The following is a 12,200-nucleotide window of genomic DNA, read 5'->3' as shown; positions in this document are numbered from 1 at the left end:
AAGAGGGGGGAGAAAGAGAAGAGAGGGGAGAAAGAAAGAGGGATGGAGAGAGAGAGAAGGGGGGTGAGAAAGAGGGAGAACGACGAGAGAGAGAGAGAGAGAGAGTGAGAGAGAGAGAGAGAGAGAGAGAAAGAGAGCGGAATGGCCACACGGTCTTTGGCCGAATGGTGAAAATCTATTTTAAACCATTACTGTGTAGATAAAAATAGAATTATACTGCAGGTAGCCAATGGTAATGCTGTATTTTGTACCAATGGTAACCCTGGATTATTTCTATGATTGTCCAATGAAAACTGCATATTGTTAACCAATCAAACCGATTTTCTTTGTGCTGGCCAGTGCACCAATGATATTCCATTTTATACAAAATATCTAATGTCCGCTGTACCCATATTGCATTGCGAAAAAGCAAGGGAATCATCAGCCAGAGCTAAAGGAGGAAGGTTGTTCGACGTTTTCACATTGAATATTTTTCGGTTGAGGATCGTTACATTTGAAAGGTGAGCTTGTGTTATGATTTTCATTTTAACTGATTTGTTATTTATTTTAGATATTGTTGTCAGATAAAGGGAAGACCATGTCAAGAAAGTTCAAAGTAGGTCACCGAACTGACTCTCAAGCAAGGCATCGAGACATGATCTTCCTTGACTGAAAAGGTTATTTTTTGCTTGTGTTTACATTCTGAAAACTAGCATTTTCAGGCCGTGTTTCTCCAAGTCTAGATTCTACCCTGCTGTGGTGTTTGGCTGAGGCTAAAATTGTGTGAACTAGATCCAGATGTGGAAGTCTCTACTCATGAATTGCGAAATGAGGCTGAATAACATGTCATGAAAGCACATTTTTTTCAAACCAAAACAAATCTGGCGGGAGAATGAGCATGACTCAAATTCAGTAACAAGTTCAGTCAGCCCCCATGTTTATGAAAGTCACCCCTGAAAACCCACTGGTCACTTGTTTAAAACAATTGAAATATTAGATTCTAAAATCTAGATCTGGATCTGACCGAGAATTGCTACAGAAAATTGAACAGAATTGAAACTTCTTTTGGCTTTGGGAGATTTGGACTTGGCCCTTGGGAACTAGACTCTAGTGATATTCTTTTCTGACAAGTTTGATTTCAATACCCTGATTGAATTTGCTTTGCAATTGCAGCAGTGCTTTTAATATCTGCTATTTATCTATTTCAGACAATGACTCGTACAAAGCAGACTGCCCTTAAATTGCAATTGTAGGAGTGCTTTTAATATCTACTGTTCATTTATTTCAGACAATGGCTCGTACAAAGCAGACTGCCCGTAAATCTACTGGAGGTAAAGCTCCCAGGAAACAGCTGGCTACTAAAGCGGCTAGGAAAAGTGCTCCTTCCACAGGTGGTGTGAAGAAACCTCACCGTTACAGGCCTGGAACTGTCGCCCTCAGAGAAATTCGCAGATACCAAAAGTCAACTGAGCTCCTGATCAGAAAACTCCCATTCCAGAGATTGGTCAGAGAAATTGCTCAGGATTTTAAGACAGATCTGCGTTTCCAGAGTGCTGCTATTGGTGCTCTTCAGGTGTGTTTAAAAAAAAAAATAATTTAGGCCTATTGCATATATTTCGTCTCTTTATTGTTTGTTGTAAGAAGAGACGGCTGGATTGTACTTTACCGGACCACCCGTCTCGGCCCGTGATTACTACGCACGCCTAGCCTAACTACGCACTCATAGTACTCTGCGTGCGGACAAAAGGTAGTTCCGCGGGCGACTTCGCGCACGCACAGCGAAGTCAGCGGCGACTGGCGAGGCGAGGTGAGCGAGAGGTGGTGGTGGTTGAGAGTGGACAGGGGATTTAACTTTGGTGGACCACCGTGTATCTTACCAACAGTGGGGTGTGGGGGTTCAGGGGGGCTTGCCCCCCTGGAAACTATAATAAAGAAAACACACAAAAATGCAAAACAATAACATGAGCGGACAGTCGTGTTTACATATCAATGGGGGGGTTTCAGGGGGGCTAGCCCCCCTGGTAACAATAATTTAAAGACACTCACACACACACATATAAACAATAGCATGATAAGTCGTGAGCAGGGCCAATGGGGTTGCAATTATGCAAATGAGCTCTCGTGCGCATCTCTAGCCCTCCATTGTACTTTGCCGGACCAGGAGTAGGCCTAGGGCCTAGGCCAAGCCAGCAGAGTCGCGAGCAAATAAGAATAGTGGACCACGTGATTAGATTGACCAATTAGCCTCAAGGTGTCAGGGTCATGAGTCAAAGGGCACAGTGGCACGGTCGTGATGACTGAAAAACCCGGTAAGAGACGGCAGTCGATTGCTGGCAGTTGAAGAGTGAGGACGTAGGAGAGTGAGTAGGGGAGCTCTGAAACGAAGAACAGCGGACCACTAGGCACCAGGGGCGCCACAGCGAAAGTAGTTCCGACCGGTGGTCCGGTAAAGTACAATCTTACCGAAGAGACCTCCTGCCCTTAATTTTGCGGACGGGGGTTATAGTTATGGGGGTAAATTCTCACCCGGTGCGCGTTCACCCTAAACCACAGAATTCTACACTGTGATAACAGAAAAATTGTAGAATTTTGTGCCCAACAAAATTTTAATAAATAGATCTACCGGTCTGAGATTCTCCATTGAGAGATATAAAAACTTTGGAAGATCATGAATTCTTTAGGCAAAGTCAGTCCGCATGTCCGGTATTCTTCAATCTTACCCAGTAGATCTACATTTGGCGGATTTCACGGTGAGGACCCACAGGTTTCCCATCCCAATTTTTTTCAGGATTTTGAACTTTTTCAAAAGGTTGTGTATTTTGTATCAATGGAAAGGTCTTTCAAAGATGAATTTTAAAAGGCCACCTCTATTCTCACCCGGGATGAGAATAGTGCAGGCTAGGCTAGTCTTTTGGCTATTCTCACCCTGTGCGCGTTCACCGTTATAGCCTAGATTTAGGCCAACAAATTTTGCGTTCACCCTAAACCACAGAATTCTACACTGTGATAACACAAAAATTGTAGAATTCTGTGCCGTGAACAAACGTTCCATTACAACTGTAGCCTACTAAAAGCGTACAATTTTGTATGTGGGCAGTGGAGAGACAGAGAGGAGTAGCGCGAAAACTTCCGGTCAAAACAAAATGGCGACCCGCGTAGTTCGGCTCGATTAGAAAAGTTAAATAGCCGTAGCATCTTTGTAGACAACCAAATTAATTTACTTTTGTGTTTTAACATCATTTTTTAACTTTGTTTTGGTCAATTTGATCGTCCACACCGATAGACAGTATTCAGAAAGAGAGAGAGAGAGAAGAGGGGAGGAGTAGATCTTGCGAGAACTTCCGGGCGGGTGAGAATAGCCACTTTCGTTTATTATACAGAATTAAACAAAGTCAACACTTGCTTTTTATTCACCTGTTTATTGGGCCCATAAACAATCAAAACAACACAAATTGAACACAAAACAGTGCAACAGGAGAATTTTATTTAAAAAATAAACCCTGTGTTGTCTCGGCCCGTGATTACTTTACCGGACCACCCATCTCGGCCCGTGATTACTACGCACGCCTAGCCTAACTACGCACTCATAGTACTCGGCGTGCGGACAAAAGGTAGTTCCGCGGGCGACTTCGCGCACGCACAGCGAAGTCAGCGGCGAGGTGAGCGAGAGGTGGTGGTTGAGAGTGGGCAGGGGATTTAACTTTGGTGGACCACCGTGTATCATACCAACAGTGGGGGCTTGCCCCCCTGGCAACAATAATTTAAAGACACTCACACACACACATATAAACAATAGCATGATAAGTCGTGAGCAGGGCCAATGGGGTTGCAATTATGCAAATGAGCTCTCGTGCGCATCTCTAGCCCTCCATTGTACTTTGCCGGACCAGGAGTAGGCCTAGGGCCTAGGCCAAGCCAGCAGTCGCGAGCAAATAAGAATAGTGGACCACGTGATTAGATTGACCAATTAGCCTCAAGGTGTCAGGGTCATGGGTCAAAGGGCACAGTGGCACGGTCCTGATGACTGAAAAACCCGGTAAGAGATGGCAGTCGATTGCTGGCAGTTGAAGAGTGAGGACGTAGAAAACTGAGTAGGGGAGCTCGGAAACGAAGAACAGCGGGCCACTAGGCGCCACAGCGAAAGTAGTTCCGACCGGTGGTCCGGTAAAGTACAATCTTACCGTTATCTCTCATATCCTTACCGTGAAATCCGCCATTTGTAGTTCTACTCCATTTGCAACTCGGCGTCCTATTGGGTCCAGTCTCTGAAAGTGCTTAATTTCTTGTACCTACAAAACTAATAGAAACAATCTGGATAGAAACAGCGGACCTGCCCCTCATCCTGATTTTTTCGCCCAAATCTCAAGCATCCCGATTTTCCCGATTTCGATCGCCAGTATCCTGATTTTTTGTCGTTGCGTCCAATTCTTAGGCCTTGTCTTACTTTGTCAGGGGGGGGGACCCACCCCCTCCTCAACCCCAACCACCCGTCCCACCCACCCCACATTCTCGCGCAATACTGTATATATATATATGAGTGGTCCGGTATTCTTTAATCTTTCCCGATTTTTATCGGCAGGAACTTGAAACGCTACTTTCTAAAGCATCTATGCCGAATCGAGTAGATCGCGCACATTATTGTTATTTCAACTAAAACCGACGTATTCTCAATTTTGAATTCCGACATGATGGATACGCTCAAGATCTACTTTTGCTTTTATAACCCAGAAGTATCCGATGGTGTCCTGATTACTGTAACAATTGTGACATAGGCCTAAGAAAAATCTATTCGTTGTTCTGCTGTTGCTTTAAAAGCAAGCTTCGCCTGAGTTCTGGTTAGTCGGGCCCGTCATCAAGACCTGTCAGTGGAACGTTCAAACGCTCATTCGCATCATGTGACATGACCTCGTACGTGTGTCGGGGAATGTTGGCTGTCGGAGTCAACAAAGTTCATTTGCATTGGTCGAGGTGTTTTTCTGGACTTAACCAGTGTGGACGGGAGGGGGGTGGGGGTATTGTTATGACACTTTGGCTTAAAGTGTGTGCTGAGATACATGTATTCAGACCTGGCACGCATCCCGATTTAGTCGGGATATACCGATTTTTTTGCCCCAAATCTCAAGCATCCCGATTTCGATCGCGGGTATCCTGATTTTTGTCCCAGTCTGCTGTTGTGCTGGATTTTTTCTAAAATGTCTGCTCCTTTATCGCGGGAAGCATCCGTTGAACTTTTTGTCAGTAGGAACTCAGAGCACTATTTCCTGGGGAGGAATTCCGTAACGAGCAGCCACTATGAGACAGCAGAATTGAGGGCTTGGGGTAAGGGTAGGGTTAGGTCTAGGCCTCCTCTTCTTTATTGTGTTTGATGGGGTGGTCGCTCGTTACGGAAGTCCTTCTATTTACAAAATATCGATGCCGCATTTAGTAGTTGACTCGCCCCAAGTTGTGTGTGATTTTTGCCGTACTCAAAATTCTCCAATGATAGCCTGGTAACTGTTACAATTTGGGACATACAAAATATAATCGATAATATTCGTAGTTCCTCTGTTACTTTCAAAACAAGCCTTGTCCGAGGTCTGGTAACTGCGCATTCACATCAAACACTTGGATGAGCGACAGTTGTTCTAATCTAACCCTTACACATTGAAATATAACTGCGCTGACTAACATACGGCCGTTGTCGTTGCTTTAGTCTGAACCTAGGTCTGAACGCATTATGAGGGATAAGAGATTTGTTGGTACATTTGGTCGGTCGGCCGCCGTCGTTATCCTAGAAGTAGAACGACTGTCGCTCATTCGAGTGTTTTGTGTGAACGCGCAGTTCGTCGGACCCGTTAGTAAAATTGTTTCAATCACGCATTCGCGTGGACACCCCTGGAAAAATTGTAAGTAAGTCAGCTTTGGCAGTCACCTTGGTGATTTGTTGTTATTCCCAATTTTTTTTCACCAAATCCCGATTTTTTTCTCCCTGAGATCCTGATTTTGAGGTTTCATAGAGTGGCAGGTCTGATGTATTGAGGACAAGTAAAGGAATAAGAAAAAAAAAATGAACAACCTTGGCAGTTTTTTTTTCTGGGGGGGGGGGGGGGTGCCTTGAGTGTATATATATGCGATGGAAGTCAAACGTTGTTACTGTATGAAAACGCAGGCTTTTTGCATGGATGATTCGAGTTATGTGTCAGCTATTTTCAAGACTACGAGTTTCAGCTTTACTGCAACCTGCGCTCCCCCAGTCTATCCAACTCCGACTCGAGTAATGCTGTCTTTCAGTTTTCCCTCTATTAAGAGGCCCAAACGTGAAATTATTCCTGCAAAAGTTTGTCTTGCATACTTGCATCATAGAAGGGAACCAGGACACCCCAGTACCCCTTATGACTGATTTGCCGTTGGTCCCGATTTTTTTCCACCAGATCCTGATTTTTTAACTCAAATCCTGATTTTTAGATTTCATAGAGTGGCAGGTCTGGAAACAGTCGATCATTTACTCTGCGTCGTTTAACTTTGTTTGAACTTGCTTTCGTAGCCTATGCAAATTGACGTAGGCCTTTTCTGTCTTCTTCCTCTCAGTTTACGTAGTGTACAGCATCAGAATCAATCTATGCAGAAGGGTGCTGCACTATCACAGACGACCGAACCGAACAGTTCTGCAAATTGCAAAGAAAATACATGTAGATCTACTAGATGTAATGCGAGTCAGCAGGTCGTGTTGCCACCATGAATGACAAATTGGCAATCCCTCAATGACGTCAGACAAGGCCACCTGGTGAGAATAGCGCAGGCGAGTCTTTTGGCTATTCTCACCCGGTGTGCGTTCACCGTTATAGTTACCCTTGGCCAACCAGTGTAGTGTTCACCTTGAACCACAGAATTCTACACTGTGATAACAGAATTGTAGAATTCTGTGCTGTGAACAAACGTTCAATCACTACTGTTTGCCTAAAAGCGTGCAATTTTGTCTGTGGGCAGTGAAGAGAGAGAGGAGTAGGCCTAGCGTGAGAACTTCCGAACAAAACAAAATGGCGACCCGCGTAGTTCGACTCGATTCGAAAAGTTAAATAGCATTAGCATCTTTGTAGACAACCTAATTAAATTATTTTTGTGTTTTAAAACTTTGTTTTGGTCAATTTGATCGTCCACACCGATAGACAGTATTCAGAAAGAGAGGGGAGGAGTAGATCTTGCGAGAACTTCCGGGCAAAACAAAATGGCGACCCGCCTAGTTCAGTTCGATTCGAAAAGTGAAATAGCCATAGCATCTTTGTAGACGATCAAATTATCTTACTTTTGTGCTATAACGTCATTTTTTCTTGGCTTTTACCAATTTGATCATCCACACCGATAGACAGTATTCTGAAATTAAGAAAAACAGGTCTTGTTTCACACTGGGTGAGAATAGTCTCACCCGCGGTGAGAGGTCGATCGTATTTTTATTCTCACCCCGGGTGAGAATAGCCACTTCCGTCAGACAAGATGGCTGTCACTATAAATAGGTACCACAAACCCCCGCCTCTACGCAGTTGAAAGCATGTAGGAAGCTCCAAATTTGGTCATTTTTAATCAACTATAACTCTTCTCATAATTTGACACCAATCTTCACCCCGTTTTGAACTAAGTCAGTTCAACTGTTGTTTTTAGCTAAAATCAAACTATTGAGGACGGTACGGAATGAGATATTGTATAGTAAGCTATTTAAAAAGGTCACCAAAATGCACGGGAATGCGTTTTCCGCATCCATTTTCATGCCGGCCGCGGCGACAAAAATTTAGGGTGCTTCACAAAAAGCCTTCGCGCTACGCGCCTATAACTGCTATCGTCATGAAACAAAAAGTGCAAGAACGAGCTTTGAATAAACTTTCACCGGGTACCAAGCACTTGTTACTAAAGTTAGTTGTTGGCCCAGAAATATCGGGAGTTTTGGAACCTATTTTTGGAATGGAAATCTCCAAGTCTGACCAATGATTGGTCGAAAGAACCCTGGACCACTCAAAAGTAGAACATATCAAGGGAATCATGTGCAACAATCACTACGATTGGTCTGGCAGCCGTTTAGTGCCGCTTGTTTTTGTAAACACACATGCTGGTCCCATCTCTGGCGACGCGCTTGATTCAGCAATGGCGAAGAATTATTTACGTGCACTACCTATTTTCGATTACGCTCTATTCACATACATATGATAAGTGCATATCAAGGGCTGCATTGTGCTTCCAATAATGGATAGGGATATTCAGGAGATATGCGGTAAGTTGATTTTGTTTATTAGATTGTTATAGTGTTACATAACATAGTTCTTCATAAAGTCATCAACCTTTGCCTGACCTAGATCTAGCTAGGGCTTGAAGCCGAGATCGCAAACATGCGAACCGGTGGTCTCATTCAGAGTGTCCTGTAATTAATTCAGTACCCAGTATTGTTGTAAATCTGGTTTGGATAGAAAGATAAGAAGCTTAAATTTCTTGAAAATATGGTGAAATCTAAATCAATTTGTTTTTAGTCATTAAAATTGGTATTTTCTGGTCACGTGACCATTTCGTTCTATTGATGATTCCGTAATGGTGACCTCTTTTTAAAGATAATAAGCTTGGAACTCGTCTGTGAAGGGGGTGCATCTGGCATTTGTTCATTGATGAATGAATATATTCTCTTAAATATCGCGAATATCTGACAAAGTCTTTGATAACTAAATCATTTGTTTTCTTTCAGCCAATATATCTATTTAGACTCATGAAACAAGTACCGGCACCAATTGAATTATTCTGTTATACAGTGGAATCCTGTTATAATGAGAGGGAGGGGACCGGTGCGAAATTTCCGTTATAGCAGGATTCTCGTTACAAGGGATCCAATAATAAATTCAAGGGAAATAGTAAAGTAGACCTAATCTATGATTTGGCATTCTGTTTATTCCTTTTTTGTATTTCTCCTTATGATTTGTTCAACATGATCTCAAGGTCTTACTTGATCAAAAATCGAATCAGGTTTCTTTCTCTAGCAGTAGCAATGTTGACAAATCGGCCTTGGCGATCAGAAAGAAGGCTTTCTGGCTCTAGGCTAACTCGCCCGCAGTGTTGTTCCCCACCCCACCACACACTGTGGCCCGTTGCGTTTGCTCGCGCACGTCATACAATCACTCCATCCATCTATCACAGCATTGTGACCTCTCCATCCCGCACCAGAGAAGTGAGAGGCACGGTATGCCGAGATAATCTGGGCTGGCCTATCACGCGATGCGTTCTGCTTGTGTCTACACATGCCACACCCTCCCCACTCATTCGCTCCGGCCTTCATTGTTGGTCCGCGTGGGCTCTCCCATTCCTTGTTTCGCTGGATCACCGACAACTTTCTCAACTGGCAAGGTTTTATAATAATGTTTAATTGGTCTGTGCCTGAGCACAGCAGCAGCAATATTCCGTTATAAACGACTCGCGTGACGATCTGATTGCGCAATAGCAGTATTTTATTTACAAAGATAAAGAAGGGAAAAAACGGGGTATTAGAATACTGTCTTTATAACAGACTTCTCGTTGTTTCAGGACTCGTTATAAGTGAACTCCACTGTATATGGATTAACACAACAAATTTTGTATGCAAGGTATTTTTTTTTCCTCTCTTATTTTTTTGTTAAAATTTAGGCTTGAATAGCCAGAAATGACACACTTAGGATGCCTTGAAACCAAAAAATCTCGAAACCTAAGGGGGCTCCGTCCCCCTTCAACCTGGATCCGAAAATCCTCAAAAAATGACATCAGCTGCTGGAAGCTCTTGAAACACCATAAACAAATTCCAAAACAATGAAAAACTCGTCAAACCCTTCGGCTTCAGAGTCCTTGAGGACCAAAAAACATACATTTTTCAAAACGAGACATCCAACAATTTCTTTTCCCTGATCTCCCTCTGTGGCACCTCACCAGGGCAAAAACAGACTTTCAGCTGACCACACGACAACGAAGGCAAAAGTAGACTTACAGCTGACCACACACGACAAAGCAAGCACAAACACCAAAACACTTAAAACAATACAAAAAAAACTTATAGAAAAAAACCCCCGGTGCGGAGCTTATCTTCACAGATGGCCCCAAGTCGGACTCTGGTGTGGGTGCCGCAGCCCTTTTTTCAAACAGTACACAGCAAAGGAGACTCCATCCCGAAGCCTCCATTTTCTCTGCGGAGGCCACTCCCATTGACATGGCACCGGACTCCGTAGAAAATTCTCCTAACAAATCTTTCCTTATCCTTTCTGACTCTCTGTCTTGCATTACCTCACTTACAAAACTACACGCTCCTACACCCAAAAATAGTTGGGCTACAACACAAAATACATGCCTTGACTGAAACCGGGAAAAGTATGGTGTTCGCATTGATACCTAGCGGTGTGGGCATCCGAGGAAACGAGCAGGTAGATCACCTGGCGAAGGAATCCTTATCCCTTCTGTTGAGATCAACAACAAACACATTGACAAAATAAAGTAAAAAAGTACACCACCTGGATGCTGTCCCTGGACCCTGCTTCCATACTTTTTCTTCAGCTTCAGCTGTTGGACACACTGCATTAAACATCCATTGTCCTTATATCTTACCTACTTTTTTGTATGGGTTTGTTACTTTCTTTTCGTGTAACATTTCTAGCCTCCGGCACTTTATAATCGACTATGGATGATTAGTTATCATTGGGGGAGTGAAAAAATATCAAGTCATCCAAGGTTCAACTAAAACATTGGGATCGGTAATGGAAGAGTTGATGGGTCCTGAGAAAAAGGTAAACTGAAGCAATTTGGACAGAGTCGACTGTATGACCTATTTGAGTTGCAAGTGCTGTAAAAACATTAACTAAAAGAAACAAAAACATCCACAGATAGAGCTTTAAACAACACTTGTAAACTACAGTTTGAGTCTAATCACCTGTTTCTTTCTTGTTCGCAGGAAGCCAGTGAGGCCTATCTTGTGGGACTTTTTGAGGATACCAACCTTTGCGCCATCCATGCTAAACGTGTGACAATTATGCCCAAGGACATTCAGTTGGCAAGGAGAATTCGTGGAGAACGTGCATAAAATCTTTTATCTCATATCCAAGACAGTTTGGGACAAACCTGGAGTATTTTGCTTCCTGTTCACTTGATGAAAGTCAGTAAATTCGTGGATGTGTGTGGTAATGTTTTGGTAGCACAAGAACAGTTCCATTCAATTGCAACGTTTTTATTTTCTTTTGTATTCAGCATTATTCTGTTCACCAGAGATGACGAAAAAATTTATCTAGTATGATTACAGCAATTTTATTATAAACTTTTCCAGCAGCAATGGTTGTGATCAATCAGTCAGGTGGCCAGGAAGGAAAATACTAAATCTTGACGGTGACCATTAACGCAGCAGCAGCTTTTGTTCATGTTTTATTTTCGTTTTGTTTTTTATTACTCAATATTCTCATACTTTTTTTTTATTTCCGTTTTCCTCGTTCTTAGAAGTTTCTGTCTCTCCTGTTCTTCCTCCCATTTGACATCTTTCTATTTATCATCATAAGTAATCATTATACATCGTCACTCTTGCGTGTTTCATTGTTTTCAAAAGAAGAAAAAAAAGTGTTTTTATCATGTTTTTCTTTAGTCGTAAGATATTTTCTAATAGTTCCTTGATCCATTTTAAAATATATTTTGATATCACTCCTTACATTCTCTTGGAAAGTCTTTGCTTGCGGATTAGATTCTCACAATTTAGCCTGAAATTTATTAAAAATCCTTCATCTTGTGAATTCATGGATTTAAAAAAAAGTTACCTCAGAATTTGAATTGGTCATAAAATTAATGTAATAAATGGTTTAGTAATACTTTTGGCATTTTGTTTTTATTTTTGTCACTGTTTCTATGTCGTCCTGATCTCCCTTCCTTTTTTGTTTGATACTCTCTTGCAACACCTCTAAATCTTTGGTAACTTATTTGGCTGTGGGTGGTTGGTTCTGGTGTGATTTGCTTCTTCTTTCCTACGACAAACATAGATCTATGTCGTCCTGATCTCCCTTCCTTTTTTTTTGTGTTTGTTACTCTCTTGTAACACTTTTAATCTTTGGAACTTATGGCCTTATTGTGTTGCAGGTGCCGTAAAACACTAAACGTTCCTTTTTCACATGTGGGCACAAGCTGGCTGTATGGTATTACAAAGTTTTACTCTTTCATGGCTAAGCGATTTTTTTCCATGTCCTGCATTTCTCAGTGCATTCTCTCAATTGAAACTA

At 42.4% G+C, this 12,200-nt stretch overlaps 1 protein-coding gene across 1 annotated transcript; it reads left to right on the top strand.

Moving 5' to 3' along the window:
- Nucleotides 1-412: 412 nt before the first annotated feature.
- On the top strand, nucleotides 413-11,795 carry LOC100533527 (histone 3). Its single transcript, NM_001204495.1, is given in 3 exon segments — nucleotides 413-500; nucleotides 1,268-1,552; nucleotides 10,898-11,795. Coding segments are annotated over 2 exon segments (411 nt in total). The 5' UTR covers nucleotides 413-500; nucleotides 1,268-1,270; the 3' UTR covers nucleotides 11,027-11,795.
- The last annotated feature ends 405 nt before the right edge of the window (nucleotides 11,796-12,200 follow it).

Source organism: Aplysia californica, unplaced genomic scaffold (assembly GCF_000002075.1).
Source record: "Aplysia californica isolate F4 #8 unplaced genomic scaffold, AplCal3.0 scaffold00526, whole genome shotgun sequence".
In the NCBI taxonomy this organism is placed as follows: domain Eukaryota; kingdom Metazoa; phylum Mollusca; class Gastropoda; order Aplysiida; family Aplysiidae; genus Aplysia; species Aplysia californica.
The sequence above is the reverse complement of the archived record's forward strand: the minus strand, read 5'-3'. Positions and strand labels throughout refer to the sequence as shown.